The 25292-nt window shown below is 44.9% G+C and overlaps 1 protein-coding gene across 1 annotated transcript in view; it reads left to right on the top strand.

The window, feature by feature from the left end:
* The first annotated feature begins 273 nt into the window (after nt 1-273).
* The window catches only part of LOC128303512 (protein vestigial), a 35513-nt gene continuing 10494 nt past the window's right edge, over nt 274-25292 (top strand). The window contains exons 1-3 of the mRNA XM_053040492.1: nt 274-406; nt 12417-12693; nt 13726-14043. Of these exons, the coding sequence (XP_052896452.1) occupies nt 311-406; nt 12417-12693; nt 13726-14043 (691 nt within the window). The 5' untranslated portion in view covers nt 274-310. The remainder of the gene's footprint in view (nt 407-12416; nt 12694-13725; nt 14044-25292) is intronic.

Below are 25292 nucleotides of genomic sequence, written 5' to 3'. Positions count from 1 at the left end.
ATGTTGCACTCGAGGAGAAGCCGTCGGCCTTAGCCAACTCAAGATCAGTCCGACTCTCTGTGCGTGGATTTGTGTGAGTGATTGTGTGTGTTAGGCCACCAACTAAGGTCCAGCTCTTTCGGTGAACTTCTAGAAGACCCTGCACAGGTTCTCCCAGGAAAATCCCAAGCCGCAGTGAGATTGATGTGTCTCGGTGTCTGTGCGTGCCCGTGTTTGTGACAGTGTCCGTAATCTATTCTGCCAGTGCTCGGTGCTTGACCATCTGTGGTGGAAGCGGCTGTGTTCGGTGCAGTTGGCCGGTTCGAGCGCAATGGCAGTATCCTGCCCGGAAGTTATGTACGGTGCATACTATCCTTATTTGTACGGCCGTGCCGGACCGAGTCGACCATTTTATCAGTATGAAAGGGTAAGCACATCTCTAAATCACTCACAGGGGGGGGGGGGGGGGCTGGGAAGATTTTACGAGTCACTACTGTTGTTGTTCTACAAAATTATTGATGTTTTTACAATTAGATGCAGAGAAATAAACATCGCAAACAGTTCAAATTTGACAGCTACGTTGCTACGTGCTACGTCAAATGCGTTAAGTAGTGCAGTAATAGTACGGACCACACCACTAGCGTGCAGAGTACAAAGACTGGTTGTTGTTGTTCTTCTATTAGTAATTAGTTCTGTTCCATCGATAATCTTGGAACTGTATTACCAAGAATGTGGACATGTCGCTGAAAGAGCTTAACACAGTTAGTAACAATAACCATTATAACTTCACAGATATGACTAATGAAGTCATAAAACCTGTTCGTGATAAAGCAATAGTACTTTCAATAATGATTTATTGTTACGAGCGCTCAGTGTGGGCAGCCACCATCGAATGGAGCAAGATTAGAAACTAATTAATCACCTGCGCCATTTAAAGATAGACACTAATTTCACCTCACCGGAGGCTAGCAGGCCATTTGCTGCCAGTGTTTCGCTCCGCGTTTTCTTTTTTTGTTCGCTCTGTAAAGTTGTTTCTTAAAACTTCCCTTCGCCCGATGCCGGTTGGATCGATTTATTTGCTTCTGTAATGTTTGCAATTGCCGCGACACGCATACATACAGCTACAGGTGAAGCAGGTTTTATTTGTCCAGTGGCTCTGTGAACCAGTTCCGGCAGCGGCGGTAGCATGTTGTTGCAGTAGCGATATGGAGATGTTTAAGCGATGCTGCGTAAAGATGCTACCGGAGCGATTAGTCGCGACAATGTTGCTAACCCGTTTCCACTACCGGTTGTCCACAGTTTGGCACAGAAAGCAGTAGAAAGAGTACCCCATGACGTGGGGTCAGTACGGCCAGTGCGGTTGATACGCCGTGGTGCACATTGTTCGTGAAGAGTCCAAATGGAAGTTGAAGGTCTTCCTGAAGTTGATGGCAGGTAGCTTTTCATAAATCACACAGTGTGCTGCCTCAGCTTCAATGTTACAATTACTCCACAGCGGATATACATTGGTATGATTGCATGGAAGTCTTTAAGCCACCAAATGTACGAGATGCCGCATAAATCTTGCAGAACCATTCAAGAAATTTATGACACAACTTGACTAGTTTGCACAAACTGCTTGCAGGCGATGATGACACGTATCTAAGAAGGCAGGTGATAGATGATACTATAAAAATTAATTGCTATTTGTTTCACTCCCATTTGGATCTCTTTCAAATTCCTCAAAGATAGTTATTGAAGTGTATGTACAGACAGTTACGGAATGGGGTTTTCGAGTGTACTGAGACGCGGTATTATGGGTATACGTCGCCATATAACGCTAATATGTTGAAATAGTATCATTGAAAACGAAGAATAAATTTAAATCTCCACAGGACGGTCGTATCTTACACGTTGGGTATCTCGTAAAACTCGTATTTCTCTAATGCACGCCTGTTGGACCTTGAGGATGCCGATTACTCGCAGTCTCTCTTTCTATACAACATGAACCGATTCAAGCATTGCAGATATAAAAACCACCATTCCCATACCCAACATTTCTCTGCAGTCTCCCCCCAAAGGCATAATGCAATGGTGCAGGTGCGTTTATCGCTTTTTGTTCAACGTAGCACGGCTCTCGGCCACTCGATGCGTATAATAACAAACCTGCATTCGTTACGCACCTAAGCTGCCACGCTGGCTCACGCACCCGCCAGAAGGCACGCCTGAGAGCGATCCAGCCTTGCTCCCAAACAGCGATAGGGGCCTCGTTCGAGCTTGCAGAAAGTAATGAGCAAACAACGGATGGTTGGGTTGGTTCAGTGCATAAAGTGTGTGTGTGTGCGTTTTTTTTTGGTCTCTCCCTTTCCCAATCTCAACCATAGATCGATGCACTACGGCTATTTATCAGTGCGCTCAACAATTCCACTAATGTTGTTTGTTTTTCACTATACCTGGGAGTCGATTGGTAATCGGTGAGCCGGAGTAGCGGAAGCGTTTGCGGGGATTATTTTTTTTGTTTCCATTAGCTAACGATTTCGGACCGATCATGCCACCGGGCGGTGCATGTGTGCGGATCGGTTTCGATAACCCATGCGCTGTGGAATGTCTTGTGTGCATTTGCCTAATGAATGATTGGGCGTCTCCATAACACCGTGTGCGTATTGCATTTTAATTTAAATTAATTTATATTCTGCCCTTTCGCGGAACAGTAACCCATGACGGAGCGACACGTGAAGGGGCACGAGAGATTTATGAACAAAAAAAGTGAAAAAATAAATGCATCCTCAGCATTGGTACAAACGAGGCCAAACAAAAAAAACAAGCAATTTGTTGCACCTGAGAGGTTTGTTTTGGGAAGGGCCATGAAATATACCGACAATTATGTATTTTAATTTATCAAATTTACTGCCTCATTTGGTCGGCCAACGGTAGCGTTTGGCTCAATTGGTACAATTTATGCGCCATCAAGCGGGAAGAAAAATCGGTACCATTGCCGGTGGGTTAATTTTACAGAATTGATCACGAGAGTTCGTTGATTAAATTGGAACTCACCGGTTGGTTGTGGTTAATTGTGCCTGATGAAGGTAGCGCGCGGCCCGGGGTGTAGCTTACACATATTTTTTACTCGTTGTGTCAACAGTCCGTCCGTGCTTGCAACAAACAGCCATGATTAACTCAGATTACCATCGCATGGTTCGTTCGCCTCGTCTAGGAATTGATTAAATAAATCTACCTTTTAAATGGTTGCCCAAGCGATGAACGACCAGAAGCATAATTCTAGCTGCCTGTCATTAGCTTAGCACGACCCTCGTAAGTCGTGAGATTTGATTGATGTTGCGAGCCAACCGCCCTCTAACATGAACCCTCTTCTACCGACGTCAAGAAGGTGCTGTGAAGTTGCAAAACTTCACACGCCTTCACTGTAAACGTTAAAGCGAAGCAGCGACTAGCGAAGAAATTGGCTTTAGTCCCCGTGATCCTTTGCGTACGGCAAGCGCTCTCTGAGCTCCGGCTCCACATTCGCCATCTCGCGGTGCTTGCTGCTGGTCGAACCGTCCACCGAGATGGTATTAATATTTAATGAGAAAATTAATTATTAATTTCACCCAGAACCAAGCACAGGAAAACGGCCATTTTGATGTAAGCGCACCACGATTCGTAACATCATATCCGAACAACCAACCAACCAACCGACCGACCGACCGACCGGCCGTACCCTTGTTGGGGAATATAATTGCACCTGACTTCTCGGTAGCTCAACCCATCGGGACCGGTGTGGAAGGGAATTAATTATGCTCTAATTACGGGCCACCGTAATTTCCACGAAACGTGCAGCTTGGAGGAGCAACACTGGTCAGGAGGAAGCCATCTTCTTGTGGCGTTGTGAATAGACTTTTCAGAGCTCGGGGCGGATGTTTCCCGACACTCCCGTCTATCGCTGCCACGCACACGCACTGGCCATTGTTTGCTAATTTGTCCTAGAACTCAGCTGCGGGTAGCGGTTAAGTTTTGCGGCTTACACGAAGAAACACAGCGAGAACAGGAGTGTGTGTGTGTGTATGTGGCTGTGATAAACATACAAACCGTCCTTTGGGTTTGTGGTTAGCAGCTAGACAACTTACCAATCAACGGATTTAACAACGGGTGATAAGACTACCGGGAAATGCGTCCGATCTGAGTCATAGCTGAACTCATTGAGCAAGGCAAGAAACCGGAATGTTGATGAACGATCGACGCACGGCCGGTAACCGTGAAACTAGTGCGGGAAAATGTGCACTTTCCTGAGGCCACACACGTGGAAACTACCCCGAGGTAAACACAGTCAACTGAGCGAAGGAGAAAAAAAAACCGTGTAAAACGTGTGTGTTTAAAAAACGATTAAATTATTCATTCATTGACAGGAAGCTCGAAGCAAAGACGAGCGGCCTGTGAACACGGAATACGGGAGGAAATAATTACAAAAGCTAAACATGACATGGGGTGGGTAGCATGGACGAAGTGCTACTACTTCTGAGCACCGTGATGGTTTGCATTATAAGTAAGGTTGTTGTTTGCTGTGCCTTTGCTGGGAAATACTAGAGTGCTTACGCTGAATTACACAATACAGGCGTAGTCGAGATACGATCGGGAACCCTGGAAAGATGGTGATGTGAAAAACATGTATTATTTTGATGTTCAAAACATATCCATACTCGGCTTACATTGTAGTTTTCCCAGGACAAATGTCTTTAACGGATCGCTTCAAGTCTAGCCTACCAATGCACCGCAACTTTGCTCAAGTACTAGATTAACTGCTTTGAAATTAAAGCAACTTTTAACCAAAATCAGCTCACCAAACCGATAGTACGGCACTTCTTGCAGCACATTTCGGCCGAGATGTTGTTTACATTCGGTGTACTGTTTGTACTGCCAAGGTGTTTATATATATATTCAAACAACTTAATTTTTCAGAATCAGAATCAGATACAGAAATTTATCTTAATCCAATTGCTTATCAATCAGTTAAGTCTTTACTAAATCACAATAATTTACAATTTACAATCACAATTGTGCGATACGTTGCAAGATTATATCAAATTAATTTAACTTTCGTTGAGATGTTCATTGGGGCCAATCATTGTAAACATTACTGATGAGGTTATACCGCCTACTCGAATAGTTGCATGTGGGGAAGATGTGGTCCAAATTTAGCTACGTAAATACTCACGACGAAATGGTTGTGTCGTACAATTTGAAGAAGAATGAACGTGCGTATTGTGTTGTGAAATTGTGCAAAAAGATATTTCCCCATTGTGTTGTTTGTGATGGCATTGAATCAATAGGTAGGCAGATATTTATTACAAACTCAATTTAAAATGTGTTTCGCTTGCAATCCCAAAAACTGTAGCTGGACATATAAGACCGAAATCACATTGCAGAGCAGAACACGTTATTTGCGAACGGTTTGCAATTCCGCGGACATTCTTTGGAACAATCGTTCGCGCAACATCTGCTGCATATGTTGCCACTGGCGGAGTTTGTTTATCACTCTAGGAATTAACTCCTTGCGCTTGAAGAAGTTCTCTTCCGGTCCGTCACGTTGCTGCACCCGGGTTACCACATCATAATCCGGCTCGTAACCGATCATACGCAGGAAGTGATCGAACTGTACCGAGCAATAGTTCTGATAGATCATATCGATCTCAAAGTTACGTCGTTCCTCGGGCGTCATCGAGGCATTATCGCCAAACGCCGTTCGGAATATGTCGTCCAATTTGGAGACGTGTGGTTTCACCACCTCAACCGGCGGTTCCTTGCGTCGGAGACGGGAGCGCGGTGGTTTAACTTTGTGATCCGGCTTCTTGTAGGGCGGTGCAAGTCCGCGGCGTAACTGTACCGCCAGCTGGCTAATTCGATGTTCCTCTTCCGCTGCTCGGACCGCTTGAATCATGCGCCTTCGTCGACGGAAACGAACCTTATGTTCGATGGAGTGCACTAAAGCGGCGGGCATCTGATCAAAGTCAGCCAGCAGTTGCAAGACCATGTCGAAAATGAACGCAAAGCATGTGACACCGGACAGCTGAACCGTCGAACCATCGTCGCGTTCTTGCGCGGGCGTAAGCTTACTATAGACGACCGTAACCAAACTTTCTATCTCCCGGTTTCGCACGTTGTGGATGGCTTCTTTAAGCGGTCCTTGTACCAGCTCATCGAACAGTAGTTTTAACTCCACGGTACGCTTCTCATAGAATTTACGTCTTTCATCCATGTCGCGAATAAACCGACGTATGCCTTGAATTTGATTCGCAAAGTTTCGTTGCACTTTTTCCGATTCCGCTTCAGCATTCGATTTTACCCAGTTCATGAGATCTAGCCGAGACAGCAGCGTCATGGAGTTGGTGTTCAGTTCGTCCACTCCGTTCAACAAATCCGCCGCACTTGCAAAGGCTTCGTGTACGGGTTTATTCTTCGCAAGGTACTGGCGCTCAAAGAATTTCTTCACCGCCCAGATATCGTTACCATCGTCAATGTTACGAATATTAACCACATCGCGCCGACTGATCGAAACCGGGTAACTCTCGAGCTGCCCGTGATCGTCCTGATGTATCCAGTCGTTGCGTTCGCGCCATTCTTTGGGCATGATAAGGTAGAGGAAGTTTTGCAGCTTCAGTCGCTGCACCCAGATGCTTTCCAGCCGCACCACCTGATTCCACAGACTGGTCATTCGGTTTTGCAGCGCTTTCAGCCGTGTCTCCATCTGGGCAGATGTTTCAAAGTATGGTTTCACCGTGTCCAACACTCTCATGGTTGCACTGAACCGTTCTTGTCGAATTGTGCGAACAGCTTCCCTGAGTTCGGTGCAACGTTCCGCTAGCTGCTGGTAGCAATCGTTCTCAATGCGCTGTTTGCGCGTCTGTCCAAAAATATACTCCTGACGATAGTACGTCTCGAATAGTCGGCGTCCCGATTCGCGTAGATTATGGATGGCGTCGATACGCATAAAGTTTCGTATGCGGGGCCGGTACGTTAGTTCGTTGCGATAGTGTGCATCCAGCTGGGTGGCCAACCGTGAGGGAAACTTTGTTGATTTGTTCGGTCCTAGCATTTCCTCGTCGAAAGGAAGCTCCTGAACGTGCAATCGTTGCTTCACGTCCTGACAGCCACGGGAGCGTGCCGTGTGAAATTTACTTTTCTTCGCATTACGCTGTGCAATATGTTCCGGTGTTGGGACCACATAAGGATTGTTATAATCACCCTGTTCTTGCAGCTCGGTTTCCTTGGAACTGCTATGTGCAATCGATTCTTTCGGGGAGATTTTTCCACTCTCTGGAGAAATGTCGCGGAAGAATTCTAGTGGGAATTTGCGTCCATTCAACACTATAAAGCTCCCGCTCGTATCACTTACACACTCGAGCGTGGAGATATCGGATGGTGTTGTCTGGGCAAAATTAGGTTCGGCCGCTTCCTGCTGTAACCAGTCATGTTGTAAATTTCGAAAGAATCCTTCTTGTAGAATATCTTGATATTTTGCTCGTAAATTTTCTACCCTCTGCATAATCGAATCGACAGACGGTGTGTTTGAAGTGCCGGATCCTTCCGAACCATCGGACCCTTCGGAGGAGGACATTTTGCTGCTAACTTTTGGCTTGTCACGACTCTGTCACAACTTGACCCATGGATTGCTTTTCATGTTTGGACGCATAATCGCTTTCAGTTTTAGCTTCATGGCATGCTCTTGTTGAGGTTGAATCGTATTGCGCAGCGTTTCCTTGGAACATGACAGAACAATATTCTACGGATGACGTTCGTAAATTAGTAACCACAAGTCTCCCAAAGCTTGTGTACAGCAGAACTGGTTCCGATCTGTTTGCTCAACTCACGCTAATGAGATCAGTCGTGCTAATGGTGTAACATTTTCTTCACAGTACATACCAATGTAAGTATACCAATCGACAAGCGCGAAAATAACTGATCACTCATATCGCATAAACTTCTCCCGCTACAGGAAACGAACGGAACAGCCGTACAGTGACTCGAATGGTTAGCAAATGAATACTTTGTTGCTTCCCGCTGTAAGCTTGTGGAATTTCAACATCAATTTCCAGTTTCGGTGTGCAAGATTGGGAAGCGCTGTTCGCTCTGTTTTAAAGCTATAATTTTCTTAATTCACGGCAGCCTTACACTGGTTGTCAATCGTGTCCAGCTTGAGTTTGATGAATTACACCTTTTTAGGATACATGTCGAAGGTGGCATAACTGGTGGTTTATAAAGTAACCCCTTCAACACGGTGCATAAAGCATAGTGGAATTTATGCAAAAACTTAGTACACACGTCAAACATAAGAACACGCGAACACGTACTGTGAAGTACTGTAGTAAAATCGAAGGAAAGAAATATCCAACCGATCCAAACAGTGCACATATTTGCAGACATTTTCGCTTAACCGTCTCGAACGAGTAAGTCTCCAGGCGGGCTGCGGACGAGTGCAGAGCATGACCACGTTTGGACGGTGGTGCTTAATTAATTAATCAAAATTCTTGATGCCAGGTTGCTGCTGGATGGGTAGTACGAAGTTCTTATTAATGCTATTCCTAGAGCGTGGACTGTGAAATTTATATATTTTTTATTGCTCTTTCTCGTACGATATTGCCCAGGTGTCGTGTAGTAATCTCCATTTTTGTAGCACTATTGAGATGAACCGCCGCCGGGGTGCATGCCAGTGCTAGCAAGCCTATCACCTGCTGGACAAGCTTAGAATTCCATCTTCGAGGGACAAGATTCAGTTGCAAGTGTTCGAAAGTTAGCCGTTGCGTGGCAATTCAGAGTCACGTTCTTCGAGATATCTCCTCATCTCTGCGGTGGTAGATATCTCTGAAGACATCTGCGGTGGTAAACGAAGCTAGCGCATGAAGGCGCGCGGTCAGATGTAGGTAGAGGTAAAGGTACAGAGATGTTTGATCGTTTCATCAATTCAAGGATTGGCACCTGAGTCTTATGTTTATGGTGTCGGGGTCTCCTGCGATGTAGACTGGCAAGCAGATTCAAGATCGATCGCCGCTACCATACAATACGCACCCAGCTCCATATAAGAATTGCAGATCGCCGCCTCTCGCCGTTGTCGTTGTCCGGCTATCTAGTGGGTCTTGGAGGTGTTTGTAGCCGTGTCACTGTACCTTGTTTTGGGTGGGGAGATTGCTTTTCGGTAGCCAATGGTGGCGGTGAGTGACAGTCCGCACGTCAGTATCGTTCTCCCGGTGACAAGCGGTCGTGGTTGTAGGAATGGTCCCTATCGAAAGATGTAATATGTAACATCGTACCTTCCTAGAGCACCTAACCCAATTGTTGTATTTCTTTTATTTATTTTCGAACGAAGGGTTTTTTAAGAGCATTAATTGCTCCATGAATTTAAATGTCATGTTCGTCATTAACAACCACTACTATGTAGCAACTGTTTTGTTGTGATGCTTGATGTAAATACCAAAACTGCGAAAGGATATGGCTAATTTGTTCTAGCGAGCTCAATCCCAAGAAAATGTACTTGTTAACAGTTAATTGCCACGTTTATATGTTCTAGATTTGAACTCTGTTTACGCCAGCAAGGGATGTCCATGAAATATGTACCTAGAATCTTCGAGAAATATTCCCGGTGTGTCCAAGATTCCGAGAACCGTGAAGCAATTCCTGTCCGTGAATGAAAGCACCAGCACGAAGAAATCAGTCAAACGATATGGTTGTGGATGGACTGTTGTACGGGTAACTCCATCCGTGGCACAACCGATACCAGAACCTGTGGATGGCAAGCCGGCAGAAAACCAGTCCTGAGGGAATTCGGTTGATATCACTTCTCTTTTCCGCGCTGGAGCTAAACGATACGAGCCAACAAGATCTTGTGGCTCGCGTATTACTGCAGACGGTAGTTACGTCTGATCAGTCAATCAAAAGTGATTCATCGTAACGATATTGTGTGCATTTGTTGCATAGTACGTGCGTGTGGTTAACTTACTAATATATTCTTTTTTATATAGCTTTATAGACATTATCCGGAAGGGAGCTGATAAATGAATTCTCGTCAAAAAGACCACCTTCAGGTCACTGTGTTACTGGTAATGCGAGAAATGTGCTATCGTCTAAACTTTGCGAAACCTCAATCAATCGATCAAGTGATTCGTTATCACTTCCATCGAACCTTTCAACGCCAGACATTGGGCTCCTTTTAGTGGATATTATGCCGCGTTTGGATCGTTGCCTCCGTGCGGTTGGTCATACGCGTCATCGCGTTCGGGTGCTCCGTCGATGGCCTGGTTCGATGGAATAATCAATTCAGCCCAGCCACCGAGACGCACCAGATGCGGGATGACCAGTTTTTCCTGCGCTTCCTGCGTCGGGTGCTTTTCGCGACAACGGAGCGTTGTTCGGGCCGGCGTACAGCTTGAAGCGATTGTCATCGTTTAATCAAGATAATTGACTAATTGACTGGGTTATCGCAAGATGCGAATCTAATTGAAGAACGCGACACACGGCGTCCCAGCGGCGTTCAACGGGGGCACCTACACGTCGCGCGTACCTGCCAGGCGCGGGAACACGAACATGCGGATGACATGCTTTAGCACGCAGCATTCTCACCCAAACAAAAAAGCGTTCGATCCAGCTGTGGACCGTGGCCGGTGGACGGTTTGTGATTAATGGGTTTTCTCTGGATGCAGTGAGAAAAACTAGACACCCCGGTCGGTCGGATGGTCCGATATGGCTAGACTGGTGAAAGTCGCATCTCTCTTTGTCCGCGTGGAATCGAGTGTAAATGCTTCACTAAATTAACAATCCATCCCGATTGGTCCCTCACGGCCACACAGACCACCAGGTCTCGCTTGGTGTCGCTCTGGTCCGTGTCGCTCATGCGTATCGAATTAATTGCAGCGTGGTTGTGCTGATTGTTGATTTGATTAGTCTACTAACTGCCAAAGACCACCATGTCTCGGGGGATTATTTTTGAAGCAAACGGTACGACACATCACAACCGCAACAGTAAGTCGCAACATCGAGCCGTCTTTAGAGCCTTCTGTATTGTGGTATTATTCTCTTTTGTGCATCTTACGATCTGATCGTGATGAAAATACTAATTTCATCGAACGTTTCGGATGAAAGTGGTTTCTTTCTTGCAACCATTCAATTGACTATGTGCAACTATCTTCATATAGTTTCGTTTACTTTAAGCTCAGCAGTTTAAATGTTTCGATAGTGCAATAAATCAAATATCAAAGTATTATTGATTCGGGAGCATAAAACATTTGTAGTTTTGTTTTGGTATCCCGCCGTGTTGGGAATGCTGCCGGTGAGGAGTCAATATATGGAATGACCGCATGCAGGCGTTTGTTTTCGAAGTTCAATATCAGAACTCGTGCTACACCTGCAGAGTCTCCGAATTGCGTTACCTGCATAAAGGGTGATTGATTTTGAACGATAGACAGAGAAGAATGATTTATGAAATCTATTCTTTTATGTAGTTCGATCTATTTATTGGGTATGGTTTTGTAGGAAAAAGAAACTGTCAGAAAAAAATAACTACGCAACATTTATTATCATAAAAAAGAGATTTAACTAATTCAATTCACTGTAACGATCGATCGATAAAAAAAAGAGTTTTATCATGGTTGATCGAAATGCGATCGGGATGTGCATCGAGTTTCGCATCGATGACGCACTCCACACATGCATCACGGGGGTGCATCGGTATGTGGCATGGAATGCAATTCATAAGATGCTGCTCTCCGTGTGACCGTGCGAGCAAGGAAAGCAGAGCAACAACAAGAAAAAGTGTAACAAACCTGCCTTTGTCCTCGTCGTCATCGTCATCACATCCGTCCGGAACCTCCAAAGTGTCTCAAGTCCACATAAATCCACACAACTCTTCGGGGCTTGTGACGGTGACGAGATATACCTTGAGCGTGCTGTTTTGAGCGTGTGTGAGAATGTGTGGTGCGTATCAGTTATTGATGGTTTTGTCGCTGGTTCCACCTTCCGCGGGCGAGACACTGCTGGAATGCGGTAAAGGTGCCAATGTTCGAGCGCGATTCACGATACGCGAGTGAACGCTTGAACGTTTGTGGCATCTTAAACTTCCGTTTTTGCGATCCGTCGGGTGGTTGGATACCACCCGGTGTTCCGTCCCGGGGCCCGACTCTGTGTGGGATGCGGGTTTTATGTATGTTGGCATTTAGAAAATACACCCTCATTATGTTGTCATGCAAGTAAGGATATTCATGGCCGAGTCTGTCCTTTACAAGATGCTTGTAATATCGGCCCATTTAGCCACGCCACAGAGCGGAGTTCTAGAAATGAAAAGATAAAAATACTTTGGATAAGAAACTTTGCGGTGAAAAAAGGGTAAATGAAATCTGCCTTAAGTTGTTTAGTTGCGGTTTTTTTCCATGAAAGAATAGTGTTTAATAATAATTATGGGTTTGTTTCTTTTTTTGCAGTTCAACCAAGATCTTTACTCGTCGTCCGGTGTGCCGTTGGCAGCGTCATCCAGCACCTCGGCCGGTTCACACTCACCCTGCAGTCCGTTGCTACCTCCGTCGCTACCTTCCAACGTAGCGGCCGCGGCAGCCGCTGCACAGTCCAGCTCGGCCCTTACCTCCTCGGCGACGGTAACCTCCGTCAACCAGACCGCCATACCGACCATCCCGCTAGGTGCACTGCAGAGGCACATTACCAAAGAGGAAGACATCAGTACGGCCCGAAGTGACACGGAAGGTACGTTTCTCCGCTCCATCACCCGTCCTTGGGGACAGTCAAATTTAGAACGGTGCAGCGTGCATTTAGACGCACGACGGTTGGAGAACAAAACGAAATCGGAGAAAGGAAAAGTCACAAAGCCCCTTAGAGAACGAGTGTGACCCCCATCGTGTACCGGGTGCATCATATATTATTTATGATTCGATGATTGATAATGGTCGAAGGACAATTTATTTATTGGTCTGCCGATCCGGTTCGAGGCAGCGCAACCATCACGGAACCGGGCAAACACACCGCATAAAGCAAGCGGTGTGCATCTTTATGCGCCGTGGCTCTGCCGGTCGGTTGGGTGTTTTTCTGCCTCCATTTGAAAGGGCAGGTGACGACAAGCATGCATGTCGGTGGGTTTTCCGTTTTTCTTGCGCTAAATATGAATTGTTATGATCCACTCGTCACCGGTACGGTGTGCTAGTTGTGCTGGATCAAAGGAGATAAATTATGAACCTGAAGGAACAATAAAGCTGCACACACGGTTCCATGGTCGTCGACGTGTGCGTAAATATGCGATTGCAATCGTTTGCCACCTATTGAGCTTCTGTTCGTTTTGGAAACGTACGCAGCACATGGCACGGGAAGGTAATAAAATAATCGATAGCATAGCATCAAACACGGCAAAAAATGCATCCGCCGCATGTCGAAACTGAAAGTGAGTTCGATGGGGACAATTGTCCACCGAACGGGAAAGTGTCTGGTTTGGTTTTTAGTTTTGCAATTTATGCAAGATAGTGATACTTGCCAACTGTGGTGGTTTGGGCAGATGACTATATGTTGGTTTTCTTGATTTAAATGCGAATTCAAGCACACCTTTAATTAAACGATTTGCGAACCTACAACAAATTAATAGCAATGGTTCGAACAAAATGAATGACAGATATCGCTCTTGCTTTATTATTCCTCCCCATCCATTTAGCAGGAAGATTTTAAAGCACCTCACTTTGGTTAATTAATTGATGTTTAATTATTCTCTCTATCTTCTTCGACCCACTGCAGGAACGATTTCCGGCGCGCACAATGATAGCTCGTGCTCTTCCGGGCCTGACTCACCGCACAATCTCAACCAGCAGCAGGCGGATGCGAGTGGGCTGGCGGCGGCCGCAGCTGCAGCGGCAGCAGCCGTGGCCGGCGGTGGTGGCAGTGGCGAATCGTCCGGCGGTGGTGGAGGATTAATGGCCGGTGGTAGCGGAAATGGCCGGGCACAGTACGTGTCGGCGACGTGTGTCGTGTTCACGCACTACTCGGGCGATGCAGCCAGCGTTGTGGACGAACACTTTTCTAGGGCGTTAAATTTTAGCGATAAGAATAATAAAGGTAAGTACGCGATTTGCAGCACGTTCGATATTGCTGAAACGAAATTTTTTAACACCATCTGTTCCGGGAAATGTGGGGAAAGCCAACCCTGTGGCATGGCAAACTGCACAATGAAAATGATCTACACGCGAGATTGTGTAGGCGCCTACAGGAGAATAAGTGAAGACACGGGAAAAACACCCATTAAACTAACGATGCGATCCCCACCCGCAAACGGTGCTTAATTAGCTGTTTATGAGTTTTTATGAGCGCCCTCCGGTGTTTGTTGTACGGAGCTGTCGTAAATATTGTGCGTGTGAGAGGTTAGCGAGTGTGGCCGCGCTGAGGGCAAAAGGCGTCAGAAGGTCGTAAATATAAATCACAGCACCAGCCCATAAAAGCCGACACCACCGCCGTGCATAAACGCGTTGGAGATCGCGTTAACTTATGGCTGAAGATGTTCACTTTACATCTTGCAGGGAATATGATCGTGGCTAGGCGCATGGGAGAAGGCAAAACTCCATTTGCAGGGCACAAGAACCTTCCCTTTCGGAAATTGTCGCAACTGTCGGATGAAGCTAACATGCAACCATGGCGGTGGGAGCTTCTGTTTTGTTTCGTTTTACGGTTTGCTTTTGGTGTGCGATAGCGGATTCAGTTGGTGGGGTTATGTCACCGTGTGTGACGTATAGGCGTTATACAGCCCTTTTAGTGACATTCCCAGATTCAATCGGGCGCAGGTTTTACGGGACCGTATGGTAAAGATGATGTTCCATAAGGAGTTTTTGGGGTGATTCGAACAGAAGGGGAGTATCGATAGAAAGAATTTAAACACGAGCAAGATGTTGCGTTTGGATTGTGGTTTTACTTTATGTGACGTCTTTATGGTTTTGGCGGTTTTTATACAACGCCACACGATGATTGGGATCGTGTTGTGTTAAAGAGCAAGATAACGAGTAACGGGGGCTTATTGAAACCAATTCATTGTGTTCAATTGTCGTTAGGATGAAAAGTGTGTCTTAATTTTTGTCACCTACATAAAAGACATTTTTGCGGTGTAATAATAATATTGTTTGTTTGCTATAAATTTTTACATCTCTTTAATGTAATGAAAAGATTTCAATAAGTGGGATGCAATTCAATGAACCGACACGATCGATTCAATAGTTGTTGGTTGATTCATCCTTTGAAGAATTTTATATCTGACGATCCTATCTGAATCACTTTCATGTTTTTTCGCTGTTGTCTGAAATGTTCGAGAAATGCTTGCTGACTAATCAATAAAACCTGGGCATTCCCTGATCAGGACTATTGTCTTTTTGTCAGCAAACATCTCAAAAGCAGGGAGATGTAAAAGATGTTTCTATTTCAAAGGGTCAAAGGTAGGAATTGAAGGATCAAGCAGAGAGAAACAAAAACCGGAATAATATTCCTGGAAAAAACGAACCATACAATGCACGAAGGAATCTCCAAAACGGAACCACATTTTTATGACCACCAAAACTGCTTCCGAACGTTTACGTTTCCACAGACAGACAGAAAGGGGTTTTCTTGCTCTGCGGGGAGTTTGTTTTGGGACCGGTGACGATGTAATGGACGAGTTTATTTGTGTTATTGTTTACATCATCTTCATCCTCATCATAGGGGACCACAAAGGGTCAATGATTTATTAACGTACAAATGGGACAATTATGAGTGTACTGCGATATGCTTAATATTTATCACGCACAATCAAGAGTCCCGCGCAATTATCTAATGTTATTTCATGGTGACATGGTGTTTTCATGTTTTTAACGATCGTTTGTGTTTGACAACAATTGGACAAAGTTTACAAACAAAAATTTACTGTAACTTACTGATAACTTTTTTTAAATTCAGATATACTGTCAGTCCCTTTTGTCCTCTCTTATTTTTATGATATTTTCAAAGGTATCCAAAATATCTACTGTTCAAACAAATCTTCGGACTAATTACTCCATACAAAATTCCACAACAACTTTATTAGCAAACGAAGAAGAAAGTTGGCTTAGTACGGAAGGTGCCCCAATAGCATCATAAACATTAGTCTGATTTTTACGATGATCCCCGAAAGGCTTCACTTTGCCCATTTGGGCGTCCATTGGGGAAAAAATGGGAATTAAACGAGAACCCCCCTGCACACTTTCTTTGATGGCCATTTCTCACGAAGCTATTTGTAAAACAGGTGTGAAACGATAGCAGTCACTTTAAACGAAGTGCAAACCATAAAATTTAACACCGCCTCAAGTTTTATGAAGGTAGCAATACCTCCGGAGCATTAAGTTCTCCGGAGCACAAGTCTTGGCAAGCGCGCACCGCAGGGTGGGGTGTTGTAACGATAAAATTGTAACAATTTTTATGGCACATCTTCGCTATTGTTTGTTGTGCGAGAGTTGCAAATGCAGCTGAAACGCATCCGGTTTGCAGATTGGTTCAGGTCCAACCAAAAGGTCGCGGACAGACGCATTTTAATTTGAAGTTGTTGACTTTATGCTTTATCGTTGTGTTTCAAAAGGCAATGGGTTAATTTTTCCACGGCCAATTTACTGCCCGGAGGCTTTTCCGACTCGCAGTGTGGTGAGTGATGCGTAGGAATAATTTTAATGGTTGTGTTGTTACACATGCAAAACCGGGTGTATTCTTCACAGGTAGGTAGGATGTTTGCAGAGGCGAAACAGAAACAGTTTGTGTGGAGTGGTAATAAAAATTAAAATTCTCCATTATTTCACTCAGCAACCTTAGCTGCAATGGTTGTTAGGGGAAACACGAGGGCTGTACAGCGCATGCTTAATTGTGCAACTATTTTAATGTGGCCATTTTGATTTGTTGGACGAAGGTGGGGAGATCTTTGGGTATGGAGGAAACATTTCTGCATTGGTGTGTATGCTATAGCAACATTTAATCTACTTCTAGTTCGCCGAAACGCAGGATTTTGGCCTAGTTGGGTGTAATAAATGGAGGAAAAATCGAAAGAAATCTGTCCCATCTTTTCACATCCAGGTGAGCGATGTAGAGATTTGCAGGAGGAGAGCAGTCGAAAGGAGGTTGCTCAGCTCTTCTACTGCAGACAGCGAAGGAGATTAAATGGCGTCATTTAAATTTAAATTAAGATGATTAATGTCTCAGTTGGGGAGTCGCCGGAACCGATGTGTCGCGACCGTGTATGTCACAGGGTAGAACGTGTGTGCTACCTTACATTGGAGGAACTTGTTGCAAAGGGTGGAAGATTATGTGTAGACGGGAAGATTTAAATGGTTGCATGATAAATGGCGGCAGCCGACTAAGCATCAAAGCATCAAAACATATGTCCACAACACCATAAAACCACGATACGACGGGTGGGTAGGTGGCGGAGCGTTGTTTTGGCTACAGTTTTGCTTGTTTTGATTTTTGCCTGTGCGACTTTAGTGTGGTGGTCGCATCCCCCACCGCGAACCAGGATGCAATAAATGGCTGCAGGACGAACAACGCGGCAGTGCATAACGTCGTACTACGGATGAGGAAGCGAAATAAAATGCGTGACTTATTACGCAGCTCACATCGCACAGCCCGTAAATTATCTCTAATGATGCAAATTAAACCGATGATAATTATTTGTAGTTGGGGATTTGTTTTTTTGTGGCTGCTGAAGATTTGGTGCTTGTTGGGGAGGGGGGGATTTGTGAGCCACAAGCAGACAGGATACTTTATGAATAATGTGTTTCTTTTCTGGATAATGTAGCTTTGTAGCTGAAACTTTCCAGACCAAGGAGGGCGTCCAGTGGCAGACGCTGTCGCATATTTTGTTTTAACTTACTTAAAAATTCACCCCCAAAAAAACATCACCGCGGTGAGTCAGCGGGTTTTATCCGTTGTTGTCTCACTTTTTTCCACATCGGATCGGCCATTAGCACTATTTTTGAGCGCTCATTTTCTACACTCGAACTCCTCCGAGCACCAGCGGCCTCTCGACACCCGGGGAATAAGAATTGTTTCGTTTGCCCGAACGAACTCGTTATGAGATAATTAATTCATTGCGTTCGGTTTTGCTTCCGATTGCGCCACTCTCGTGGCTTTGCCGTGCTGGTGTACCACGGCCCGAAGCCGGACGTCTAATATGCGTTGGAATGTCGTCTTACTGCAAGCCGGTGCGGCGTGTCCCGGCGTGGATCTTGCGATGAAACGCGTGATTCGTCAAAAAATACGCGTGCAAAGTCTCGAGTCCACCCGAACGCAGGGCGACACATCTTCGCACCAACACGGCTGTGGTATCGGCCGGCAAGAAAAGGTTGAGAAGAAGGGTGTGCACAAGTGTATGTGTGAATATTTGAGTGTAGCTGGTTAAAATCCCTTTAAAATTCTCTAGGCGTTAAAGACACAACATAATGTGAAGAGAAATACAGGGAAAAGATGTTAATGGAATTCGGTTGCAACATACAGTGCGTGATAAAAGATTGATGCTGGTTCTGGGCTGAAGCTCAGACAGAATTTGGGGGGGGGGGGGAGGGGGTTTAAGTAGCGCGCAGTTTTCCTCATTAATGTATTCCATTTTCATGCAATTAATTTAGTCTTCATTTAATTGTTTTGTAATCAATCAATTCGGCGATGAAACGAATTAGATTTCCCGAAATGTGGTGTGTAATTTTATAGACGTTAATTGATTACTTTGAAGCCCTGTTAATCTATGCCCATCCAAAGACGATCGTTGTCATAGAAGTGGACAAAAGGTACAAAGGTTTATTTTACTTAGTAATTAGCGATTTATTGCAACGCAAAGTTTTCGAGGTTTTGTGGTAGACCTTGTTGTTAAATCAACTAGCAGAAAATTGAAAATAAACTCATTCGGACTTTCCCCGAATTGTGGACGAATTTACGATGCATCTTACACACAATAATTACACCTTGCAGACGCAAAAGAAGATATCATAAAGTAGATAAAATTGTAATAATTATCACAAATCCCGGCACCCGGATTGTTGGTCCGTTAGCGTTGCTGAAAAAAAGTATTGCAACGATGGTGCGCTCATTCCTCGTTCAAAGTTCAATCTTCATTCACTCGCGCGAGGAAGCGAGAGTTGTTTAAGCGACGCGTGACTGATGCAAATTCCTCAGATCGTTGGGCGTTTTGTAAAAATTCACCCAAAATTGCATCGTAAATTTTGCGGTTGGCAAAGCGAAAAACAAACAAATCTTCGCAACCCTTTCCGTTCTGGGTGGGTTTTTTTGGGAGGGAAATTATTCTGCTTGCCGCGATAGATATGCAACGGTAAGGAGGCGATGACGCACAACGAGCCGGGCAAGACGAAATTATGTCTGGCGAACTTAATTTAGTCGTTTGCTCTTTGATCGAAGATAATAAATTTAATTTCTTAGCTACCAATTTTACGCTAAAATAAGTACTGTGCACACACGCGCTGACGGGTTTTCGCCGTCGAGCGACGGGGTTTTGGGTTGAAGTACGTCTAAGTATTGGTACGGTAACCCAGTGAACAATATGCAGCACGGGTCGGGCAAGATTGGGGAGTTTCCTCCCCCTAGGGGAGAAAGCATTCACCCGTGAAAGAAGAGTACGGTGTGGCTACTACTCACGGTTCGCGTGTACTGTGCCTTGAACTGTTGGGAGCATTTTTCCGCAGGAGCTGTTGTTGCCGCTGTCGCGCATCTTTTCTCCAACACAACACATCGTTACAGGCGGCAACCAATTTTTCCCGACGGGCATCAAAGTTTTCCAACCGTCTTGCGGCGTGCGTGCGCTGTGTTCTCGAAGTAACTCTTTTAATTATGGCATACAAAATAAAACGAAACAAAATTAAAACTGTAAACCCCGTGCCCAGCCACTTCTATCGCTCTCTTTACGGCAAGCGCAAACTTCATTGTTTGTTAACCCTGCCGAAGAAAAACGTTTTAATGAAGGAAGGATTTTCCACCGGTTTGCCACCAAAAACGCACAAGGGAGGGCGGTAATACAGCTAACGGGGAAGATGTTACCTTTTGTTGCCTTGTAACCGGTGTTAGGTCTCGTGTTTCTTCGTGCCCGGGAAGCATTAATGCTCTTTAAGTAACTCTCCTTCGAAGGGAAGATCGTACGGGGAAATTGTTCTAACTTCATTCTAGCCCCAGCCATTCAACGGAATAGCTCGAATTCCATATCGATCAAACGGAGTAAGACGCATTGCTGTTTCGTTTCTTTTTGTGTGTGTTTTTTTTTGTTTTTACTTTTCCGGGCATATCTTCCCTAACGGCAATGCAGGAGGAAGCACCTTCGAATGGATACGGGGCGGGCAAATAGCATCTGTGATCTTTATGGTTCCGTTTTCCCGTGGATGTTGCAGTGTACTACAAGATCGCCCGAACAGTCGTCTATCTCAGCCAAAAATTCGTCAGCTTTCCCCGACCTGATACACAGGCTGATGTTGTTAATTTAATTTAAAGTCCCGGCATGGACATGTACTCCATTCGGGCGCTTAAAAGTGGAGCCTTCACGACCCTTTCTAGCGCAGCACGGTCTCGCAGCTCGGAGAATGTGTTAGCGCACACATTCATTGTTCATCGGTTTCGTGTTTTTTTTTTCGTCAGTTCAAATGCGCACGCCAAAGTAACGAGAAAACATTAATTAAAATTTCATTGAAAACTAGACCAGCAGTCAGGACAACGAGATGCTGCGAGCGGTTTATTTTGGGGGCTCCGTTCAGTGGCCGTATTCGTGCCGCGTGTTTGCAACCGTTTTTCGATCAGTTTTAAATTTAGCTAAGGTTGTTAAGAATGGGTTGAAAGCGATGTAAATCATTGTGCATGGTGACAAGATGACGGCGGTTTTGTAGTGATAAACCCGAATGGAATGTTCTGGGGTTTTCGGGTCATTTTTTTTAGTTTACTTTCAAAGAGTTGATGCCCCCTGTACTTGTATCGAATAATTGAGAAATTATTTCGTCGACAAGCTGTATATTTCCTTTTAAAGATCTGACCGTGTGCCCAGAAATGATATCGATTCCATATTGGATTTGTTTTCTCTAATAACCGTTTTCTCTAATAATCTCGTTGTATTGTTTTCATCTGTTTTTTTTTTAATTAATATTCGCTAAACAATAACATTCATTGGACGTAATCAGCGTAAATAAATAATATTCGATAATAATAATATTTTCGATTCGATTATTATAATTTGATTATTCGATTATTATAATAATAATATTCAACAAATAATATTCGGTTCTCGAAGGGAAATGCGGTACAATGTTTGCGAAACTGTTATGTTTTGTTTCATAACTTTCCATTCCGAAGCCACAACTTGACCGAGAAAGCGTGTTTGGAAAAAAAACAAGCGTGTTCCCGACGGGTGAGTTCGATTATTCCCTTTTTGCCTTCGCTCCCTTTTGTGCCACAATGGGCGAGAGAGGCTAAAAAATCTCCGTCCGTGTCGGCATGGCAAAAAGAGTATTTGTTTTTGACCCCGCGTAAACATTCCACCCCCCCCTGGGTCGGCCATTCTTTTATGGCAATCCTTTCAGTTGGGTGGACCGAGCGCGAAGGATAAAGCACAAAAGCGCAGCACGATGGAGAAACTGAACAGAAGTATTAAGTAAATCACCCGATCAAGAGCGATTACATTGGAGCCCGCGATTGAAACGAGGATTGAACCGTCGAACCGTGCCTGCCACGATTAAGCTGCAACACACTGTCCCTTTTGGTTCTTCTGGATGTGTCCTTTGTTTGGGCGTTCTTTGTTCCATATCTACATCACCTTCGCTTCGCGATTCGTGTGGCTGGTGCGTGAACTGATCGCGATCATCTCGGTTCGATAACCGGTCACCACATCGTAAAGCGGTGAGCTGATGAGCATCGATTGGGATTTTCCGATACACCAAAAAGGCGGTACACACAACAAATGTTGTGAAATAATTTGTTTCCATTTGGTCAGTTTCGCGTCAGGTCGCGAAAGCGCGTGACAGAGAATGCCGGATGGGGGCAAATTCGATTGTTTGTTTTTCCGCTGCTACCATCGAACGGGTTTTAACTTCTGGATTTAAATTTGTGTGGGAGTTTTTAAAGCATTACAGCAAGGGTCTCCAACAAGAATGGGAGGAAAATCCAGTTTTACCGTTACGACGAAGTGAAGGTCGTTGCTAGAAAGCATCCTTTATGGATTACAAGATTTATTCATCGGTTGTTTTCTGCCGGGGTTCTATTATCGTCGCGAAAACTAATGTAAATTTAGAAGAAAAATAAGTGTGATAATAATTTCATCAACAGTTCATCAACAAGACATTAAATGTATTGTGTATCTAAGAATTTGAACGTCCTGGAACAAAATCTCAACAGGACCTTCCTCACTAATAAGTGGAATGTGTTTATTTTGCCATGGTTTAATGGAGATGTACACCTTTACATAGGAAGAAATTATTAAATATGAAATGCGCTATATTCTCCTGTGCGTTTAGGTTATTTAACTCTAAAAGGGACATCGTAATCTGACGACGTGATTAATACAGTGTTGTGGCGTCTTTAAGACACGGATGTGACATTCCTTTTTCGTTTTTAAAAACAGGATCAAATTAAAAAAAACTGTATACAACACGTGTCCTAACTCGTTGCACCCTTTCAGCTATCGTACCCCTTTAACATGGGTAGGGAAAGCTCGATGGGACCTTTTTTTATGTCACAATACACATCCTGACGTACCCATCCATTTTTTTGTGTCTTCTAATCGAATGCGACAACCATTTCTACCATCTGCATTTTCCAGCTCTGGCTCTTCCATCACGAGCTATGCATTACCACCGGTGTGTTAATGGTGAACCCTTTCAGCAAACAAACACGTGGGGACGCGTATCTCTTCATCCATCTTGTGTTTCGTGCGTGGCCACTGTGGCGATGGAGATGCGTTCTTTTTCGGCATCCCCCGGATTGCACATTCGACTCTGCACCGGAACCATTTATCTTTGCCCGGTCGCCTAATATTTCTTCTAGACTTCTAACTCCTCCGTCCTTGCAGGCGATATCTCTTCGCCGGCACTCGGTATCAAATTAATTTCTACGGATATTTAACGCATGTTTTACACCAGAATACGCGCGGGAGTGTGCGCGCGCGTCCAACACTACCTCACTGTTTTGGCTGCGTACTTCACCAAACTGTGCAGGAGAAATGGAGAAGCGGCCTTTTCGGTTTCGGGGAAAGGATAGGTAGCGGTGAAGAAGGCCGGGATCTTGGTTGGTTTTGGTTGGTTGCCTAGAACCGCGCCTCGCTGCCATCAAACGTGCGATAATTTATGCTTTCTGTACGCATTTTCATTAACTCGTTTAACTCGTGGTTCAGAAATTGCTTGTTTTTTTGTTTTGGTAGCATGCAACTACCAGTGCGCTTGTCTCTCGTGCCATTGGTAACCCGGTAGAGCTGAGAAGGGTTTTGGGTATGAGCGAGGGAACTACGCTAGCGAAGCGTAACCCCGTGATGATTGTGGAGGACTATTAAAATCATGCTTCATCATTACAACACGGTGTGTGCACCCTCCTAACACCCAAGACACTTAGTTACGGGGGATGTTGGATCTTGTACTTGAGACGCCGTCTAAGCGAGACAATTTATAGGGACTACCCACATGGAAGCAACATCCTTTCCTTGTTGTGTGGGGATTTGGGAGATTTAACCCGCAATGCTTCCATCAGAAGACGAAGCTGCCTTAAGCACTGGTCCACAGAGACTGGCACGAATGATTTATACGAAGCCAAAGGTAAGATCCATCATTCCAAAGGGTCGGACAAGACGGATATCTCCAGCTGTAGCGCAAGAAAACCATGAACAAAACATTACGCTGTGAGTTAAGTGAGTTTTAATGTGCAAAAGTAAAATAAATTTAGCATGTAGTATCTTAGTATCACACTGTATCTACAAAACTGATGCAGCCTGCCTTCATTCGGTTCAACTATTTTTGACCTCAAAACGATTCGTTCCCGGCGTTCCACGGCACCATTATTATTTGCTAGCGGAACAACAGTGCAAACGTGTGTTCCTTTGGGGGGAGCGAGCATTTGGTAGCCGCTCCCGTCAAGTAGCTCCGTCCCATTAACGCACAACCCATTACTCATTAATGTCATCATAATCGAGTTTAATTAGTGTGGAGCTGCATTTAGCACACGAGTGGCATCACTGCAAACAGGAAGGGATCGGTTGGTACGCGTCAAATTGTGGTAATTAAAATATTAATTAACATAATAAGCCACACCTGACCGAGGAGGGGCGTTACGCGACTTGAGTGACATTAGAGAGATGCTTCTTAAGCCCTTGAACGGATCAATGTCACACCAACCGGGAAGTGACTTCTCGGGCCACACCTAAAACGATGGGATGGTGGTGTCGCCCGGTAAAAGAAGTCATCAACCGTCTGTCATGTGGCATTTTGTCACCCTGTCAAGAAGGTACAAATTAACCCGTTCTTGGGTTTTTTGTTTTTTTTTTCGGTGGGATTGGTCTCGTTGCTGTCGTCGGGTAATCTCCGGGAGGTTGCTTGAGTTGCTCCAAAAAGTAACACCGTTATGACAGATAATCGGAAAAAGAAGCGTTTGGGGTGATGTTGAAGAGAAACCCCCCGATCTATAGGCGTTAAAAGGATGGATTGAAGATATCAATTAGCATGTTTGAAAAGTGTCCTCACCACCCAGACTCGAGTTGCATGGGTGGAGGTGGAAGGAAGGTTGAAGGAAAATTTGGCCAAATTCATACGAGTCATCGAGAAATGCGAATAATGCCCTTTCCTCCCTCTCTCTCGGGGTGGCGCGTGTTCGATGGGAGGCAAATATTTCCTCCTTTAACCTTTCGGGCTGCGCAAATATGCAAAACAACAAATAGTCTAGTGGCGTGAACCGAAAAGTAGGAGGAAGTGTCTGCACAGTGCTGCCGCTACTGCTCTCGATATCGTTCCGCGTTGCACGGGGCCCCGTTCGCGATCGACGATCCCGAACAGATAAATTATACCCCGTTGTTGTAATCTCATCAATTTGGGTGTTATACAGATCGTTTAAATTAGAGCGGTACCGTTTCTTGGAGTGTAGCGTACCGCCACCGCGACCGCGGGGCCCGAATTGTGTGCGTTTGAACCCGAAAATAATTTCCGCACACGAGAAGAATGCCACCAATTCGGTGGAAAAATGTGTGAGGCCATGCTTTGCTGATATCCGCGAACGCCCGGCACGCAAACTTGTTGCGGAGCGGTGAAAAGCGTTCGTCGCCGCCCAGCGTATGGTGTGAGGCCAATTTGTTTTTTTTTTTTGGGTTTCCT

Source organism: Anopheles moucheti, chromosome 3, assembly GCF_943734755.1.
Source record: "Anopheles moucheti chromosome 3, idAnoMoucSN_F20_07, whole genome shotgun sequence".
Taxonomy (NCBI): Eukaryota; Metazoa; Arthropoda; class Insecta; order Diptera; family Culicidae; genus Anopheles; species Anopheles moucheti.
The sequence above is the reverse complement of the archived record's forward strand: the minus strand, read 5'-3'. Positions and strand labels throughout refer to the sequence as shown.